The sequence below is a fragment of the Procambarus clarkii genome, chromosome 28, assembly GCF_040958095.1.
Source record: "Procambarus clarkii isolate CNS0578487 chromosome 28, FALCON_Pclarkii_2.0, whole genome shotgun sequence".
NCBI classification, from domain to species: domain Eukaryota; kingdom Metazoa; phylum Arthropoda; class Malacostraca; order Decapoda; family Cambaridae; genus Procambarus; species Procambarus clarkii.
Genome location: NC_091177.1, coordinates 5781650 through 5802373, shown reverse-complemented (window position 1 = coordinate 5802373; position 20724 = coordinate 5781650). Strand labels below are relative to the sequence as shown.

The window sequence follows — 20724 nt, the reverse complement described above, 5'->3', positions numbered from 1 at the left end:
TGGAGTGGGATAATACCCCCAGCATGGAGTGGGATAATACCCCATCATGGAGTGGGACATCCAGCATTGTTCCATTTATGCATTAAAACCCGTCTACAGTACCCCCCCTAAAAATGCGCTGTGTTCCAGACTCGTTCCATAACGCATTTTTTCAACATTGATTTCCATTGCAGGTACACCCCGGTGCAACCTTTGTAAGTGTTCCTCAATACTTTGGAACTCTGGACAAGCGCTGGGCTTGATATCCTCATCGTCGTAATCTTTTGGGCCTCAAATGTTTTTACATTGTGATTATCTGGTAAGTTTCCCGCCCCCTTTGAGGAAAAGTTGATTCGCTTCCCCCCCCACCCCTCTCTGGCACTGTGCTTACAACTGACTACGAATTTAGGCTTTCAGTATGGTTTCTTGTTTTCATGTGAGATACGAGTCAAGCATATATATATATATATATATATATATATATATATATATATATATATATATATATATATATATATATATATATACACACGTAATTCAACAGTGATTGATCATATAAACATTAATGGTTTATAAGATTAGCAAAGATGAATAATTAACATCAAAGAGTTCATCATATTGAAGTATTATCAATCTTAGTTACTGGATCATTCAAACGTGTCACTAAATCTTGTACATTGAACCTATTGCATGTGAATGCTGTTGTCAGGTAAACGGGTTGTTCAACAGGAGCCTGGTTCCTGTGAACTACTGCGTTCAGATCAACGGGTTGTTCAACAGGAACCTGGTTCCTGTGAACTACTGCGTTCAGATCAACGGGTTGTTCAACGGGAGACAGATTGTTGAAATAAATCATGTTTTTAAGAAGTTGAGATTTATGATGATATAGAAGCGGAACCCTCCATCCACGCCTTGCGTCAACCCCCCCTCTCTACGCCTTGCGTCAAACCCCCCTCTCTACGCCTTGCGTCAAACCCACCTCTCTACGCCTTGCGTCAAACCCACCTCTCTACGCCTTGCGTCAGCATCCCCTCTCTCTACGCCTTGCGTCAAACCCCCCTCTCTACGCCTTGCGTCAGCATCCCCTCTCTCTACGCCTTGCGTCAAACCCCCCTCTCTACGCCTTGCGTCAGCATCCCCCCCTCTACGCCTTGCGTCAAACCCACCTCTCTACGCCTTGCGTCAGCATCCCCTCTCTCTACGCCTTGCGTCAAACCCCCCTCTACGCCTTGCGTCAGCATCCCCCTCTCTCTACGCCTTGCGTCAGCATCCCCCTCTCTCTACGCTTTGCGTCACAAACCACCTCCAAAAAATGCGAGACATAGGGAATGTAAACAGAGCCCCACACGCCACTGACCATCTCCGTTTGGACGATTTATGGCGGCTATTATGCTAATGTTGACAAGTTCACTGGAATCTCTTCCCCCCTTGTTGGCTGTTCCTCTTCCCCCCTCTATCGCTCTCCTCTGCTCTTGATCCTCCATTCTGCGTCACCTCCTACATCTCCCTCTCGCTATAGGGTGGAAGAATAGGTATAAGGGTCTGTACGACACTCTCTCGCAACTTATCCTGGCGCGTATAACTACTGATATCTGTTCTCGGTGCTCATTTGTTAGGGGTTTTTATATAATATAAAAGTGCATTTGAGCTTCCGTCTATTTGTGAGCCTCCTTCCTCTTCTCCTCCTTCCTCTTCTCCTCCTTCCTCTCCTCCTCCTTCTCCTCCAACACGACGCAAATCCATCACCGGTTATGGCCACCAAAATAAGTTTTGTTTGAAAAGGCGGAAATTCTTTACTGCCACCAGGAAAGCTTCTTATTTTTGGTCATCATATATTTTTGGACTATGATAACTGATGCTTTAGAGAGTCACCTTACACTGGTGACAGGTGTGTGAGGGGACAGTTTACCCTGGTGACAGGTGTGTGAGGGGACAGTTTACACTGGTGACAGGTGTGTGAGGGGACAGTTTACACTGGTGGCAGGTGTGTGAGGGGACAGTTTACACTGGTGGCAGGTGTGTGAGGGAACAGTTTACACTGGTGACAGGTGTGTGAGGGGACAGTTTACACTGGTGACAGGTGTGTGAGGGGACAGTTTACACTGGTGGCAGGTGTGTGAGGGGACAGTTTACACTGGTGGCAGGTGTGTGAGGGGACAGTTTACACTGGTGACAGGTGTGTGAGGGGATAGTTTACAATGGTGACAGGTGTGTGAGGAAACAGTTTACCCCTGGCACTTGGAAGACATATAAGGAAAAGGAGCTGGTATAGGTCGCTGTAGGGGAAAGAATGATGCCCAACCGCCAGCCTGGACCATCGGGAATCGAACACTGACCTGCAAAAAAAACACTGTTGTACCGATTAGTCTAAATACTGGGGTTACAGGAAGGCATAAAATGGCGTAAAGTTGCCTTCGGGAGCGTAAACAGGTCAACTACCCTGTTTGACACGTGATTGGTGTGTATAGGTAATTAGCGGCAAGAAGCGCTAATTAAGCTATCGTGATTTTGCAACGAAATTGTTCATACACGTCGTTGGCCGCTATGTTTGTTGAGCAGGTGATGATATCTTGATATCTCGCAGTCGCCTGGGTCTTTATGCTATTCAAAAGAGCATGTAGATTCTACCCAACTGTTATATCTATATATATATCCTATCCACTATTAACCTATCCTAGCCCAATCTCAGCTAACACAACCTAACCTATCCCAATCTATCTTAGCCCAATCTATCCAAGCCCAACCTAACCTAGCCCAACCTTACCTAGCCTACTCTATCCTAGCTAAATATTTGACATGAGCTACGATTTTTTTTTTGTAATTATTGTGAGCGATGACTAGAGGGTAAAGAGGTACACACACATAAACAGGAGAAAGAAAAAGAGAAAACTCGAATAAGAGAACTAGAGTTGAAGCAAGAAATAGAAAAAGAGTGAACACAACAAATGGAAATAGAAACCAATAGAGCGCCACGTGGCTCTGTGTGAACTCTCACACGTCCAGAAAACGGTGTTCTCTGCGCCATATCTCTTTTGTCTTATTAAAACGTCGTCAAGAAATGATGGTGAACGATCTTCACCATGTCCTCCTTGAAGGAGGCGATAATACGGGTGATGGTGAGAGTGAAGTTGAGTGACAGTGATGATGATGATGATGATAATGGGTGACACAGAAGGTGATGATGATGCATGCAGCTATGACTGTGGCACGAAGACACAGACACATAGAGACACACAAACACATAGAGACACAGACACACAGACACACAAACACATAGAGACACAGAGACACAGACAGACAGAGACACAGACAGAGACACAGACACACAGAGACACAGACACACAGAGACACAGAGACACAGACACACAGACACACTGACACACTGACACACAGAGACACAGACAGACAGAGACACAGAGACACAGACACACAGAGACACAGACACACAGAGACACAGAGACACAGACACACAGACACACTGACACACTGACACACAGAGACACAGACACACAGAGACACAGACACACAGAGACACAGACACAGACACACAGACACATAGACACACAGACACATAGACACACAGACGTGTCTACACTCTAACACTCACTATTCTAACGACTTAATTGCTTCCAACGGAGGAAATCATTTGGTTTTATACAGCTTTTTAATTACGTTAAGAGCGAAAACACGAATTATCCTGGGCTCTTGGAGGGGCGGGGAGGGGGGGGGAAAAAGGGGGGGAGGTGAAGGGAGTAGTGGTGGTGGTGGTGAACGAAGCGGGGGTGATGGTAAGGTTAATTGTGGTTAAACGCCTCTACCACCACCACCAGCCTCATCTGCATATTGGTCCCCCCCCCCCCTTCGCCCTTTCCCTCCAACCCCCCCCCCCCCCACCCTCCACCCCCTCTAACCTCAGCCTTGCGTATATCCTCTTCCACCTCTGTTTAGACATCCCGGTATTCGGCTGTGCCCTCCCTGTCTCCTCTCTTAAAGATAGAGAGGGAATCGAACCCCCGTCCTTATTGCTTGGCGGTTGCGAAGTAGAGAAGCGGCATTACTCTCTTGGCTGGCCCATGAAGGAGAGTCGAACCCTCTTAGTGGTTCACTGAAAGGTAGGCGAACCTTGTCTCTATCGGATCCTGAACGGTCGATGAGTCCTCATGACTGCTGCTAAAGAGTAATCGAAACCTCTTGGGCGATCCCTGAAGGGAAGATGAGGCCCTTATCTGAAGGGAAGGGCAGCCCCTTGGCTGGTCGCCCTTAAGGGAGAGAGATCCTCGAAATTGTCCCCATTCGAAAGTTTACAATGGCGCATAGCCCCCCCCCATTCCTCTCCCTGGGCTATGTAACCACTCGAGAATATGTAGGTGAATATGTAGGTGAATATGTAGGGGAATATGTAGGTGAATATGAACTGTTACATGACTCGTCTTCAACAACTTGTAAATCAGTTTTCCAATTGATGCGACTCTTCTGGTATCAATTGATGCGTCTCTTCTGGAATCAATTGATGTGTCTCTTCTGGTATCAATTGATGCGTCTCTTCTGGTATCAATTGATGCGACTCTTCTGGTATCAATTGATGCGTCTCTTCTGGTATCAATTGATGCGACTCTTCTGGTATCAATTGATGCGTCTCTTCTGGTATCAATTGATGCGTCTCTTCTGGTATCAATTGATGCGTCTCTTCTGGTATCAATTGATGCATCTCTTCTGGTATCAATTGATGCGTCTCTTCTGATATCAATTGATGCGTCTCTTCTGGTATCAATTGAAATTACTTAATACTCGTCGTTCTGTGTTTTCTTTGATATAACAACTTCATCTCGTGGCTATACAGAAGAGGTGCTCCTTCGGGGCCTCAGTGTAGGGTGTAGCTCTCTGCATGTGGCGCGGCCCCGTGTGCTACTGTTGCACTTGCAACTACACCTGAAGCACCCCCTCAGTTGCTCATGATTCCCGGAGAAGCGAACAACTCGGCTCGCAGTTATAAATTACAAGGTGGTAGGGGGGGGGGGAGGAGGGTTACAGGCGGCACCCTCTTCAAGAAACGACTGCTTCAGTACTGTGGAGTCTGTAGGGTTCGACTCCCTCTTGGAGGAGGAGGAGGAGGAGGAGGAAGGATCGTCTCTCTCTCTCTCTCTCACCCCCGGTAGTTCCTCTCCCCTGAGGGCGGCGTCGACGCTGGCATGACTGGGAACGGCTCCCGCGGTCACTGTGGAGGGTAACATTGTGGGAAGCGTTCGAAGCTCTGCAGGAAATCCACGAGAGCTATATTTCATGGCCTGGACAGCTTACCGCTGTGTGGTGCTCCACGCTCAAGAACTGGATGGGGTGGGAGAACAACCCCCCACCACCCCCACCCACCATTCCCTCAACCCCTCCATCTCTCTCAGCTTTCTTGGGGATTGGGGGAGAGGAGGTTGGGGGGACTGGACGAACGAACCATCCCCCCCCCTCCACCCCTCCACTTCCCCCCCTCCACCCCCGCCAGTTCGTCTTCCCTCCAACTTCGTCTTTTTAGATCTTATGCCCGTTCATCTGTCTTAGTGATTCGCAGTCGCCTGGCATCCTCCCCAACTCTCCTAACCCCCCCCTCTCCCCTCCCCTCCCCCAGCATCACAACATCCCTCATCTCCCGGTCAACACCCCAGCAGCATCTCGAGCACCATCTTCACTAACACTTTATCTCCGGGAATGTTCGCTAAGGACTACAGTCACAACACTTCCAATTACGGCCACTATCACCACCACCAGCATCACCACCACCACCACCACCACCACCACCACCATCATCATCATCACCACCACCACCACTACCACTACCACCATCACCAATAACACCACCACCAACACCACTACCACTACCACCAACACCACCACCACCACCACCAACACCTGGTTGATACCTGGTGGGGTTCTGGGAGTTCTTCTACTCCCCAAGCCCGGCCCGAGGCCAGGCTCGACTTGTGAGAGTTTGGTCCACTAGGCTGTTGCTTGGAGCGGCCCGCAGGCCCACATACCCACCACAGCCCGGTTGGTCCGGTACTTCTTGCAGAAAACAATCTAGTTTCCTCTTGAAGATGTCCACGGTTGTTCCGGCAATATTTCTTGCGCTTGCTGGGAGGACGTTGAACAACCGTGGACCTCTGATGTTTATACAGTGTTCTCTGATTGTGCCTATGGCACCCCTGCTCTTCACTGGTTCTATTCTGCATTTTCTTCCATATCGTTCACTCCAGTACGTTATTTTACTGTGTAGATTTGGTACTTGGCCCTCCAGTATCTTCCATGTGTATATTATTTGATATCTCTCTCTCGTCTCCTTTCTAGTGAGTACATTTGGAGGGCTTTGAGACGATCCCAATAATTTAGGTGCTTTATCGCGTCTATGTATGCCGTATATGTTCTCTTTATTCCCTCTATTTCAGCAATCTCTCCTGCTCTGAAAGGGGAAGTGAGTACTGAGCAGTACTCAAGACGGGACAACACAAGTGACTTGAAGAGTACAACCATTGTGATGGGATCCCTGGATCCCACCACCACCCACCACTACCACCAACACCACCACCACCAGCATCATCATCACCACCAACACCACCACCACCCACCAACACCAACACGACCACCACCACCACTACCACCACCACCATATGAGGCAGACCTACGGGTGATCCTAAATTTCACACTCATTATATATCGCTTTGAGATCTTCCTCACACCGGCAGAGACTCGCTAACCTTCCCCCCTCTCTACCTTCCTCCCTCCTCTCACCCCTCACACACACACACACACACACACACACACACACACACATACACACACACACACACACACACACACACACACACACACACACACACACATACACACACACACACTCCCCCCACACACAACCTATATATATTATGTGAGAAATAAATAAAGAATTCTGATAAAGAAAGAGATTTAGGGGTGGTTCTAGATAGAAAACTATCACCTGAGGACCACATAAAAAATATTGTACGAGGAGCCTATGCCACGCTTTCTAACTTCAGAATTGCTTTTAAATACATGGATGGCGATATACTAAAGAAATTGTTCACGACTTTTGTTAGGCCAAAGCTAGAATATGCAGCGGTTGTGTGGTGCCCATATCTTAAGATGCACATCAACAAACTGGAAACGGTGCAAAGACATGCTACTAAGTGGCTCCCAGAACTGAAGGGCAAGAGCTACGAGGAGAGGTTTAGAGGCATTAAATATGCCAAAACTAGAAGACAGAAGAAAAAGAGGTGATATGATCACTACATACAAAATAGTAACAGGAATTGATAAAATCTATAGGGAAGATTTCCTGAGACCTGGAACTTTAAGAACAAGAGGTCATTGATTTAAACTAGCTAAACACTGATGCCGAAGAAATATAAGAAAATTCCCTTTCGCGAACAGAGTGGTAGACGGTTGGAACAAGTTAGGTGAGAAGATGGTGGAGGCCAAGACCGTCAGTAGTTTCAAAGCGTTATATGACAAAGAGTGCTGGGAAGACGGGACACCACGAGCGTAGCTCTCATCCTGTAACTACACTTAGGTAATTACACACACACTTGGGGCAGACCACTGAGTGGACAGCACTCGGGATTCGTAGTCCTAGGCTTCGGGGATCGATCCCCGGTGGAGACAGAAACAAATGGAGTTTCTTTCACTATGATGTACCTGTTCACCTAGCAGTAAATAGGTACCTGGGAGATAGACAGCTGCTACGGGCTGCTTCCTGTGCGTGCGCGCGCGCGCGTGTGTGTGGAAAACCAAAATCACTTGATTGATTGACAGTTGAGAAGCGGGCCCAAAGAGCCAGAGCTCAACCCACTCAATCACAACTCGGTGAGCACTCTTGTTGCTCCCCATCTCGGAGCACCGCTGAAAGCCTCGCTCACTCGGAGCTCCACCAGGAACAACGTCGTCAACTTCATGGTCCGAAGTGAAGGAGAAAAGTCACCACAACAATGACTGTCCGCCTCAGAGGTACAGAGTGACAACGACCAAGGCCATCGCTCGACGACAGAGAGAGAGAGAGAGAGAGAGAGAGAGAGAGAGAGAGAGAGAGAGAGAGAGAGAGAGAGAGAGAGAGAGAGAGAGAGAGAGAGAGAGAGAGAGAGAGAGAGAGAGAGAGAGAGAGAGAGAGAGAGAGAGAGAGGGAGGGGGAGAGAGAGAGAGAGAGAGAGAGAGAGAGAGAGAGAGAGAGAGAGAGAGAGAGAGAGAGAGAGAGAGAGAGAGAGAGAGAGAGAGAGAGAGAGAGAGAGAGAGGAAGGGTGTTAAGAGCGTCTATGGGAGAGGTAAAAATCAGGTTGAGAGCAGCCATGGCCAGCGTGTGCCGGCCCATGATAGCGTGATAGTGGTAAGTGACGGCGCCCCGCTGAGCCGCCACTACCTGCCGACAGTGCCTCCAGGGGGAGAGGGGGGGGGGGAAGGATGGATGGGGAGAAGGGGGGGCAACCCATCTCTCCCCTCCCCCCCCCCCCCACCTCCCTCTCCTATCCCCCCCCCCCCGAACCCCATGCCACCCTTTCCCTACCTTCTATCATCATTGTTTCTTTCTCCGTCTTGCAAAAGGCTTCCTCACTCGATATTTCCGCTGATGATGCCGTCTCTCTCTCCCCAGCTCTCCTAGAATGCTGGGAGTTCATGTCCTCCCCAGCTCTCCTAGGATGCTGGGGGTTCATGTCCTCCCCAGCTCTCCTAGGATGCTGGGGGTTCATGTCCTCCCCAGCTCTCCTAGGATGCTGGGAGTTCATGTCCTCCCCAGCTCTCCTAGGATGCTGGGGGTTCATGTCCTCCCCAGCTCTCCTAGGATGCTGGGGGTTTATGTCCTCCCCAGCTCTCCTAGGATGCTGGTGGTCCAGGCCCTCCCCAGCTCTCCTAAGATGCTGGTGGTCCAGGCCCTCCCCAGCTCTCCTAGGATGCTGGTGGTCCAGGCCCTCCCCAGGACTCCTAGGATGCTGGTGGTCCAGGCCCTCCCCAGGACTCCTAGGAGGCTGGTGGTCCAGGCCCTCCCCAGGACTCCTAGGATGCTGGTGGTCCAGGCCCTCCCCAGGACTCCTAGGAGGCTGGTGGTCCAGGCCCTCCCCAGCTCTCCTAAGATGCTGGTGGTCCAGGTCCTCCCCAGGACTCCTAGGAGGCTGGTGGTCCAGGCCCTCCCCAGCTCTCCTTAGACTCACGCTGGGGGGCATGCAGGGGCGTGGCTCGTGCCCCAGTTACCGGCCAGCGTAGACGGGTACTATAAAGGATGTTCCACTTTTTGCTGACGCCCGCAGGGTGCTGGATCTAGCATGGTCCTTGGCCCCTAGTGCGGTCCCGGTTCTCCGGGGGTTGGAGTGGTTGGGCTGCGGTCTCTTGCTTGCTGACTCTGGTGTGGTCCAGGCCCGGTTGTAGCGTGGTCCAGGGCCCCGGGTCTGGTGTGGTCCAGAGGGGGGGGGGCCGGGTCTGGTGTGGTCCAGAGGGGGCCCCGAGTAAGTGGCAGCTCCCCGCTGGGAGAGTTTGTCCGGCTGACAGCAATGGAGATCACAGTGAATAGCAATGAGTTGCGTCCGGCCCACCGCTCTCCGTAGCACCATACATCACCCCAAGGTCCCAGTACCCGCCTCCGCCGATACCCCCTCTACCCGCCTCTACCCGCACTAGCCGGTACCCGCACTAGCCGGTACCTTCACTATAGTTGGTATCCTCACTACGCAAGTATCCACAATAGCCGGTATCCTTACTATAGCAGGTATCCGCTATAGTACCTGCACTAACGGGTACTCGCGCTAGCTCTATGCCCACACGAGCGACAGGGGCTTCACTCGCGGCATGACAGGGGCTTCACTCGCGGCATGACAGGGGCTTCACTCGCGGCATGACAGGGGCTTCACTCGCGGCATGACAGGGGCTTCACTCGCGGCATGACAGGGGCTTCACTCGCGGCATGACAGGGGCTTCACTCGCGGCATGACAGGGGCTTCACCCGTGGCATGACAGGGGCTTCACTCGCGTCATGACAGGGACTTCACTCGTGGCATGACAGGGGCTTGACTCGTGGCATGACAGGGGCTTCACTCGCGTCATGACAGGGACTTCACTCGCGTCATGACAGGGACTTCACTCGTGGCATGACAGGGACTTCACTCGCGTCATGACAGGGACTTCACTCGCGTCATGACAGGGACTTCACTCGTGGCATGACAGGGACTTCACTCGCGTCATGACAGGGACTTCACTCGCGTCATGACAGGGACTTCACTCGTGGCATGACAGGGGCTTGACTCGTGGCATGACAGGGGCTTCACTCGCGTCATGACAGGGACTTCACTCGCGTCATAACAGGGACTTCACTCGCGTCATGACAGGGACTTCACTCGTGGCATGACAGGGGCTTCACTCGTGGCATGACAGGGACTTCACTCGCGGCATGACAGGGACTTCACTCGTGGCATGACAGGGGCTTCACTCGTGGCATGACAGGGACTTCACTCGCGTCATGACAGGGACTTCACTCGTGGCATGACAGGGGCTTCACTCGTGGCATGACAGGGACTTCACTCGCGTCATGACAGGGACTTCACTCGTGGCATGACAGGGACTTCACTCGCGTCATGACAGGGACTTCACTCGTGGCATGACAGGGACTTCACTCGCGTCATGACAGGGACTTCACTCGTGGCATGACAGGGACTTCACTCGTGGCATGACAGGGACTTCACTCGTGGCATGACAGGGGCTTCACTCGCGGCATGTCGCAAAAACTTTATTAGCAGCGCGTGGCGGTAAAGTGATTCTTTTTTTTTTATATATAGAATATTTTGACTAATATGTCAGTTTGGGCGGCGGCATTTCTTCTTTCATCGTGTTCTTGCTAAAGTTAATTCGCACTTTCTTATTTTTCTCGCTCTCTGTGTCTGTCTGTCTCTCTCTCTGTCTCTCTCTCTCTCTCTCTCTCTCTCTCTCTCTCTCTCTCTCTCTCTCTCTCTCTCTCTCTCTCTCTCTCTCTCTCTCTCTCTCTCTCTCTCTCTCTTATCAGCGAGGCAAGTGACATAATGAATGGAAAACATATTGTCATTAAAATTTATTACCCCAACACCCTTATCACCATCCGTTGTCCAATATTTATGGACGTCGGCCGCAATATAAATTATTTTTTCCATTTGTCGCCCTTCCCTAAAGAGGTAATTACCCTCCCCCACCTTCCCCTCTCTCACCTCTCCCCTCCCATCTCTCTCTCACTCCTCCCCTCACCCCACCCCTCGCTGCCTGTGCTGGACGTGCCTTCAGGTTGTGGCTTGTCACTTGCGGAGGCAGGTGGGGACAGGCCAAGTCTGACCTTCAAGCAGTTACCGAGGACAGTTTAAGCTTTATAAACTCTTGGTGTCCCGACTTTCAGATGTCCGCAGCTTGTTCCATTAACGTGTCCCGACGTCCCGTAAGCATATGGGGTGTGGGATTAGTCTCGTCTATCTTCATACTCCCCTTTTTTTCCAGTTCATATCACTTGCTCTCTCTCTCTCTCTCTCTCTCTCTCTCTCTCTCTCTCTCTCTCTCTCTCTCTCTCTCTCTCTCTCTCTCTCTCTCTCTCTCTCTCTCTCTCTGCACTTGCAGTGAGGATGTGTCTCAGTGCATCTCCATGGCTCAACTTGGTTTCTAGTGTCCACCTGTGATTGTTGCCGCCGGAGGCTGCTAGTTTATTGTGCACCCCATACCCATCCTGTGAGCGGTAGCGCAAAAAAGCATTACAGAAGGCACAAAAGGTCTTGATCAGACCTCATCTTAGATTATTACATAAACAACTTCATCTATCCTGTGACAACTCGTCCTATCTCTCTCTTGACACTGGATATTGCCCACTTAGTCAATGCCTCTTAAGAACCTCTTCCCTATGTTTTTTTATGAATATATCCACTCTTATGAACCTTTTCGATTCTCCTTCCCCCATTGAAAATCTCTTATATCGTTATCATGTCCCTCTCGATTCCGTCTCCAAGTGTGGAGAGGATCTGTTTCCTTGGACTTTCATCATAGATCAATCCTTGCAGGTCTTGTATGGGGAGCATTGTATTCTGCTGTACATTTGGTAGTTTGGCTTTGCTGTATCTGTATGTTGGGGTTCCACGTCGGTGCTTCACACTCCAGAGGGAGCTCCACTTGCATCGTGTACAATGTTCTGAAGGCCTCCTTTTCCTAGATTCTGTTTATATGCTTTTCTGGTGATAACCTTTGTGTCAGGAGGCCTGGTCGACGACCGGGCCGCGGGGACGCTAAGCCCCGGAAGCACCTCAAGGTAACCATAGGGCTACGAATGAAGAACCTCTGCGTTCTTCATTCTCCCAAGTTCTTCACAGAACTTATTGCAAGTTGGAGTTCTTCACATTAAAAATTAGCTTTTCTACTGATTTTTTTTTTATTCTACTGCTCCCTGTACACATTGCCTTGCATTAGTTAGGGTTGAAATCCAGTATCCACTTATTAGATTATTCCTATAGGTGGTTCAAGTCCTCTTAAAGGTATTTCGCTACGTTTACTCCGCATCGTTTGTAAACATGAAGGAGCCTATTTCGTCAGGTCAGTTGCATATATTAATAGCGATAGGTTATCTTGAGGTTATCTTGAGATGATTTCGGGGCTTTTTAGTGTCCCCGTGGCCCGGTCCTCGACCAGGCCTCCACCCCCAGGAAGCAGCCCGTGACAGCTGACTAACACCCAGGTACCTATTTCACTGCTAGGTAACAGGGGCATAGGGTGAAAGAAACTCTGCCCATTGTTTCTCGCCGGCGCCTGGGATCGAACCCAGGACCACAGGATCACAAGTCCAGCGTGCTGTCCGCTCGGCCGACCGGCTCCCATAGGTGCCTTAGAATTTACATTTTCGAACCTCCATCTTTTGCTATATTCATAAATGACTTTTTTCTGCGATTAGGGTTCGGAATGTTGAATATTTTTGTACAGGCCTAATACGTTGTACCTTGAGGTTACCTTGAGGTGATTTCGGGGCTCAGGGACCCCGCGGCCCGGTTGCCGACCAGTCCTCCTCGTTGCTGGACTGATCAACCAAGCTGTTGGACGCGGCTGCTCGCAGCCTGACGTATGAGTCACAGCCTGGTTGATCAGGTATCCTTTGGAGGTGCTTGTAGATCAAGCCTGCCCTATCCAGTTTGTAGGCCCTCACTTTCCTGAGGACGACATCGTCATTATTATCTTTCCCCATATTCAACACCATCATTCCACTCATCCATCACCAGCAATCCATTCATCCACAATCATCAGCATCACTCCACTCACACACCACTATCACCACCACCACCTGGTTGATCAATCCAGCAACCAGGAGGCCTGGTCGACGACCGGGCCGCTGGGACGCTAAGCCCCGAAACCATCTCAAGGTAACCTGAAGGTAATCTCACCACCCTCACCATCACCATCACCACCACACAACCACCCTCACCATCACCACCACACAGCCACCCTCACCATCACCACCACACAGCCACCCTCACCACCACCACCACACAGCCACCCTCACCATCACCACCACACAGCCACCCTCACCATCACCACCACCACCACCACCACACCAGGTAAGGCCCGCATGGTGTTGTAGCGGTGGTGACCAGGTGGGCTGTGGGAGTGGGAGAGGGGGGTAGAGCGAGGCAGTGGGGCTATGTTAGGGGGGGAGCGCGAGGCTCGGTAATGATAGGTTACCCATCTCTGCATCGTTACCTTACCAGGCCTACGGGCACAACCAGGATGTCCTCTCCCTCCCTCTCTCTCTCTCTCTCTCTCTCTCTCTCTCTCTCTCTCTCTCTCTCTCTCTCTCTCTCTCTCTCTCTCTCTGTCTCTCTCTCTGTCTCTGTCTCTCTCTCCTCGCCTCTCACTTGTGATGCTCATTCACCCACTACTGTCATGTCTTTTATTACTCCATCCTTTGTCATACACACACACACACACACACACACACACACACACACACACACACACACACACACACACACACACACGAATGTACATGTGCACGGGAAGCCAAGTGTTCGTCTCACAGATGTTTCCGTTCATCTCCTTCTGGCACTGGCACCAGTAACGCACCAGGAACAAGGGCTCATATACGGGCTCCGTCGATGACCCGCCCTCACAATGGCACCTCAAGCAAGAGGAGAAACTCCACCACAGTCCCCCTCTACCTAAGGGGACTACACCCATTTATACACCCACTAACCATTCTCCATTCCAAACACACACACCCTCCCCATCACCCGTACACCTCTGTCCTGTCTCGGCCTCCCCCCTATCACTTTAGCCATTTTCATTACACACTATCTCCATCACGGTAAGCAAAAGGTTGCATACAAAATGCAAATCTCTCATCTGAACATACATTTTGCTTGTCAATATCTGAATAATTTTTTTATTATTATTAATACATTAGGTACATCTGCATTTGTGCAGCTACCCTAGACTATATGAAGGGGAGTACAGTGTGTCAAAAAGCTAGCTACGTAGTGCTAAAAAATCCCCATCACACAGGATGGTTAGCCATACAGAGGCATGCGATAAGTTGGCAACCACTGTCTCGCATTAGCAATCGTCAAAATCTACGGACTTGTGGCAGAACATTTCATAACTACTTTCTTCAGACGGAGCATATAGTGGGCCAAACTTCCTTCAAAGAGGGCCACAGAGGCCTTTTCCTCTATGAATCTCCCGCAGACAACCCCCAGTCATTATGCAAAGCTGCGTGAGGCTAGCCCCTAGCGTCTGGCTTCCAACCATAGGGCTGACAAACACATATATCCTATTTTACAGATATAAATGTGAAAGGTATAGAGCTAAACACAACCACAACAGCCATAACCAACAACATATATATATATGCCAGCACACATTCCCTTCACAAGACTGAAAGAGATGGTAGAGGAATTTTAATTAGACAACTGAGACAACTCCTAACTTGAATCCTCCCCCCCCCCCCAAACTCATTCATATGTTATTCAACCCTGAATAACGATGTAGCCACACGTCAATTGCAGTTAACCGGTAGTTTGTGTCATCAATCTGTTACCCTATTTCCAAACCAGTATTGAACTAGGGTTCTTTTTTTTCCGGAATCTTAAATTTATCCAATTTTATACCCATAGTTTCGTGTTCGGTTTTGTCCGATTTATAACCGTCGTGACGTGTTCTATTTAGTCCAATATATAGCCACTGTTTCATGTTATATTTTGTCCAGTTTAAACCATTGCCTCGTGTTCTATTTTGTCCAATTCATACTTATTCTTTCGTGAGTTAATTCCCTTCATCACAGTATACATTCCCCTCATCGAGGAGGTCACGGTATACATTCCCCTCATCGAGGAGGTCGCAGTATACATTTCCCTCATCGAGGAGGTCACAGTATATACATTCCCCTCATCGAGGAGGTCGCAGTATACATTTCCCTCATCGAGGAGGTCACAGTATACATCCCCCTCATCGAGGAGGTTACAGTATACATTCTCTTCCACCTGGGAAAGTCTCACAGTTCTCCCACTCCCCAAATGGAAGACGCTCCATAACTTACCCATTGCCTGAGGAGACCGTAGGACACACCTTCACCTCCTGCTACGGAAGGGGCAGACTAGGGTGTGGTTTTGTGAGAATGAGACGTGTTGGAGGTGCTTGGAGGGGTGGAGATATTTCCACAGTCTAGGTGAGGTGAGCATGGGCGTGCTTGCGTGTGTGTGTGTGTGCGTATGTGTATGTGTTTGTGTGTGTATTTGCGTCTGCAGAATCGAGCTATTAGCTCTTGGATCCCACCTTTCTAAGACGGGTTTTATTTTTACTCCATTATATCTGCTACATATATTTCTCCCTGATGCACACGCGCACACACACACACACACACACACATCGTGCGTGCGTGTGCGTGTGATGCACACGCACACACACAAGGCGGGATCCAAGAGTCAATGCTCGATCCTGCAAGCACATATAGGTGAGTACACACACACACACACACTCACACACACACACACTCACACACACACACATCCCCAGGAAGCAGCCTGTAGAAGTTGTCTAACTGTAGCAGCACCAACAGCTCCAACAGCACAAGCACCAGTAGCAACTGTACCAGCAGCAACAGGAACAGCACCAGCAGCAACAGCAATCACAGCAACAGCAGCAACACCAAGAGCACCACCAGCAATCACAGCAACAGCAGCACCAACAGCAACAACAGCAGCAGCAGCCAAGTCATCTAGTAGATCGATTCCAGTTTGGTTAGGGAAGGAGTTGGTGGACACAGAGGGAGGATAATTACAGTGCAGCTTGGCTCCCCTCACCTAGACTGTCACTTAAGGAGGGGGAAGGTAGAGCAGCGGGCAGTCCGGGGTACACACATGCACTCCCGGGCTGCTGGCTCCTCTACGCACTCTGGGGGCTCCTGGCTCCTCTACGCACTCTGGGGGCTCCTGGCTCCTCTACGCACTCTGGGGGCTCCTGGCTCCTCTACGCACTCTGGGGGCTCCTGGCTCCTCTACGCACTCTGGGGGCTCCTGGCTCCTCTACGCACTCTGGGGGCTCCTGGCTCCTCTACGCACTCTGGGGGCTCCTGGCTCCTCTACGCACTCTGGGGGCTCCTGGCTCCTCTACGCACTCTGGGGGCTCCTGGCTCCTCTACGCACTCTGGGGGCTGCTGGCTCCTCTACGCACTTCGGGGCTGCTGGCTCCTCTACGCACTCTGGGGGCTCCTGGCTCCTCTACGCACTCTGGGGGCTCCTGGCTCCTCTACGCACTTCGGGGCTGCTGGCTCCTCTACGCGCTCTGGGACTGCTGGCTCCTCTACGTACTCTGGGACTGCTGGCTTTTCCGTGCACTCTGGGGCTGCTGACTCCTCTACGCACTCTGGGACTGCTGGCTTTTCCGTGCACTCTGGGACTGCTGGCTTTCCCGTGCACTCTGGGGCTGCTGGCTCCTTTATGCACTGAGACTTCTTGCACGAAATCGGGGTCTGCTGGCTTACATGCCGACATACAAAGCGCGCGCTTACGCATGCTGGTGCGCACGCATGCTGCAGCGCACGCATTGTTCGAAAACAGGAGCAGTTACATTGACCATGCTGCAGAATTTCCCAAAATAATTCAGGCCTTTTATTGAACATATTGGAAACGGAATGGGAAAACCCAGTAGGATGGGGATGATGGAGGGGTGGGGAAGGGGTTAGTGGAAGGGGAAAAGAGAGAAGTTGGGGAATGGGTGGGGAGAGAGAGAGAGAGAGGACAGAGAATATAGCTATATTGATAGCAATATAAGGACAAGCGTCACATTTTCTTACTTGCTATATCGAGCTTTTCTCTTTCTTGGTTAACATTATAATTTTCCTCCTCCTCATTTTAAACCTTTAAAATATACTTCCCTCGTCTTTAATACTGTGATCAAGTGAAGGAAATCAGGTCTTTATTCCTATAAATATTCCGGGAATTTTTTTGTTGATATTCTTCGGTTTGTAGCTGGCCACGAAGCCTCTCTAATGTGTTATCATTGTAAGACAGCCTCTCCAATGTGTTATCATTGTAACACAGCCTCTCTAATGTGTTATGATTGTAACACAGCCTCTCCAATGTGTTATCATTGTAACACAGCCTCTCCAATGTGTTATCATTGTAACATAGCCTCTCTAATGTATTATCATTGTAACACAGCCTCCTCAATGTGTTATCATTGTAACACAGCCTCCTCAATGTGTTATCATTGTAACACAGCCTCTCTAATGTGTTATCATTGTAACACAGCCTCTCCAATGTGTTATCAATGCAACACAGCCTCCCCCAACGTGTTACACATACAAATATGGCGTCGACGTATCTGCAGTAGATACTAGGGGTTCAGCCCTTCCCTCTGCATGATGGACAACGTGAGACACGAATGCCTGGACGAACAAGGACCCCCAGTGGGGACCCCCATTGTCACGCCATCAGCCTGCAAGCAGAGGTAGAGGTAACTCGGGTAGATTTATCACAGCTGTGTACCGTAAACCAACTGATGCAGGTAAATGTATGAACGGTAGGGGCGAATGCACTGACAGGTATAAGAGAAGCGTCATCAGTGCATACGTAGGTGGTGCAATACGTACACGCTCTTCTTGACAGCTCTTGCAACATGAACTTGAACGAATCTGCCAGATTGTTGTAAACATCGATTACAGCAATACAGAATTCGATTAAATCGTTAGTAATAAGCTAGGCCGCCGTCTGACTGAGGATAATCAGGCCCCAGGGGTGGTAAATCGCCCCTCTAAGGGAAGACATTATAGTGTATTATAAAAATACATTTACTCAGGCATACAAGAAGGATGAGAAGATGATACGAGATATAATTGACAGGAATTGTAAACCTTGCAGTGAAAACACAAGGATTCGTCCTGTCATTTATTATAAGAAGCCTCGAACATCTTCCCTCATTATAAGAAATAACATCTCTGCCTCCTCTGACAAGCTGAGGTGTACTAATGTAGTGTATCAATACAAATGCAGCTCTGGAGACCGTGCGCCGCTCCGAAATATATGCTTCACTGGACATACGACGAATACACTGAGGAGAAGTCTTACACTTCATTTGCTAGAGGAAGGTATTAAGCAACTTCATTCTCAACACCACAATACCATCCAGAATCACCAAGACATAGTGAAAGATACGACAATAATCACACACATCGACGATCGTAGGGGGCTTCGTACACCTCAGGCTGTGTTTATCCGGGAGCTGACACCAGTAATCAACATCCAGATGAATTCGACGTCGAGCATATAACTGTTCGATGGTCCTCCATTGACCCCGAGGGAAGATGGAAGACCTGGCGGACAGCTAGAGGTTATCTTGAGATGATTTCGGGGCTTTAGTGTCCCCGCGGCCCGGTCACTAGCCGGAGTCAGGCAACAATCACCTCATCCTATCCTTCACCGCTCCCTACCATTATGAGGGTTAGGTGAATCGTAGAGCGAGGTGTACCCACACTTATAAATGTCTAGATGTCTCCTTGTAAGTAATCATGCCCGTGCCACCTCTTGGGGTGGCTTAATCTTCATCAATAAATCAATCTTGCAGGCTCAGAATACCTGTGTCAGTTCAACACAATGTACTCCTGAAGATGTCACATTGCTGACGAAACGTCGGACAATACAAATGGAAAGATTAAGTGATGTAGTGTTTCTTCACCCGCCGGATGGTAGAAGATATTTGCGGAGAATGGAAAATATCCCAAAAGAAAATTTATAATAGTCACAATGCTGTTGTGTTTAATGACATTTATATATATATATATATATATATATATATATATATATATATATATATATATATATATAGTTTAAATTATATGCTGTTCTCGTGATGTGATTGTCATTTACAGTGACTGTGTCACTATTGACACAGTCATTGTGATACAGTCATTGCGATACAGTCATAGTGACAGTCATAGTTACAGTTATAATGACAATCATAGTTACAGTTATAATGACAGTCATGGTATCTCATAGCGACAGTCATGGCAATGCAGCTAAAGTGACACAGTCATTGTGACATAGGCTGATAATAGTGATCGAATCATGACAGTGATTCATAAATACAAAAAAAAAATCAGAGTATTGACTCTCTATGCAACATGGCCGCTGTGTCTAGAGCCTCAGGACAATACACAACACAGGACATGCTAATGCATCTGTCTCTGTGTAGCTGGTGTGTGTGTGTGTGTGTGTGTGTGTGTGTGTGTGTGTGTGTGTGTGTGTGTGTGTGTGTGTGTGTGTGTGTGTGTGTGTGTGTGTGTGTGTGTGTATGGTAGTCGTCCCAGCTGAGGTGTGTGTGTGTGTATGTGTGTGTGTATGGTAGTCGTCCCAGCTGAAAGATACAAGGAGATCAGGAGCTGTACAAATCTAGTGGAGAAAGACTAGACTGTCACAGGTACAGTTTATCCTGTGTATCCCTACATCCCCATCTGATATGTCTTTGTATTTCGATACATTGGCCCCTCAACTGACGCAGTTGGTAATTGGTCTTAAAATACGACGCGGAAAAGAAAAACTCACTAGTTTGTGAGTTTAATAACCTAATGAGTGAAGGTTTTCTACTGGACTAAAAAAATTGTAGTGAACGAGCACAGCCAACTTAGGCCTGGGTTAACTTAGTAGGTTTGTGGGGTTGGGGGTCGATCAACTCATTTTGCACTCCCCGTGTGTCACTTGTATAGTGGGGGTGGGGGGGTGGGGAGGGGGATTGGGGCTCGACCTAGGAGTGGCAGAGGAAGGGGTGAAGGAAGGGAAGGGAAGGGAAGGGGGGAGGGGGGGAGGATCAGTACCTTAATGTATACCTTCGCGTTTTTCAGTGTCGGTGGGCGTGGTCTGCCTTCTTTTGACGAGGCTGAGCCATACACACTCCCGGATTAAAAGGAAGGTCCAAAGGGCTTTTCATGATGGCATTGCTAACGTGGTTCAATTTGTTGCGACGCCTCTGCAATGATGCCCGCCACGAAAATTGATGGTTTAGAAGTCTTAAAATTGCTGCTTCATGATTGCGTGTTTGTCTTTTTTTTTCACTTACGCCGGGAAGAAGAGAATGGCTGAGAGCTAATTCCCAGGTTGTGGTAGATGGGGCAGCGTGACGCCCCGGCCTCCACCTCGTAACTCTGGGGCCCTGACGGGGCTGGACTCAATTAAAGTAACAATGGACTAATGTCGCGCTGCCGCGCTCCTCCGCGCCGCCCCCCAACGCCTC

At 49.4% G+C, this 20724-nt stretch overlaps 1 protein-coding gene across 9 annotated transcripts in view; it reads left to right on the top strand.

Moving 5' to 3' along the window:
* The window catches only part of Sp1 (transcription factor Sp8), a 159968-nt gene that overhangs the window by 89946 nt on the left and 49298 nt on the right, over positions 1–20724 (top strand). For 2 of the 9 annotated variants that reach the window (XM_069332822.1, XM_069332826.1), the window contains exon 2: positions 174–194. The exons of 6 other annotated variants lie outside the window; for them this stretch is intronic. In XM_069332822.1, the coding sequence (XP_069188923.1) occupies positions 174–194 (21 nt within the window). Of the gene's footprint in view, positions 1–173; positions 299–20724 lie in introns of all 9 variants that reach the window. One more of the 9 variants, XM_069332827.1, reaches the window with a different exon arrangement.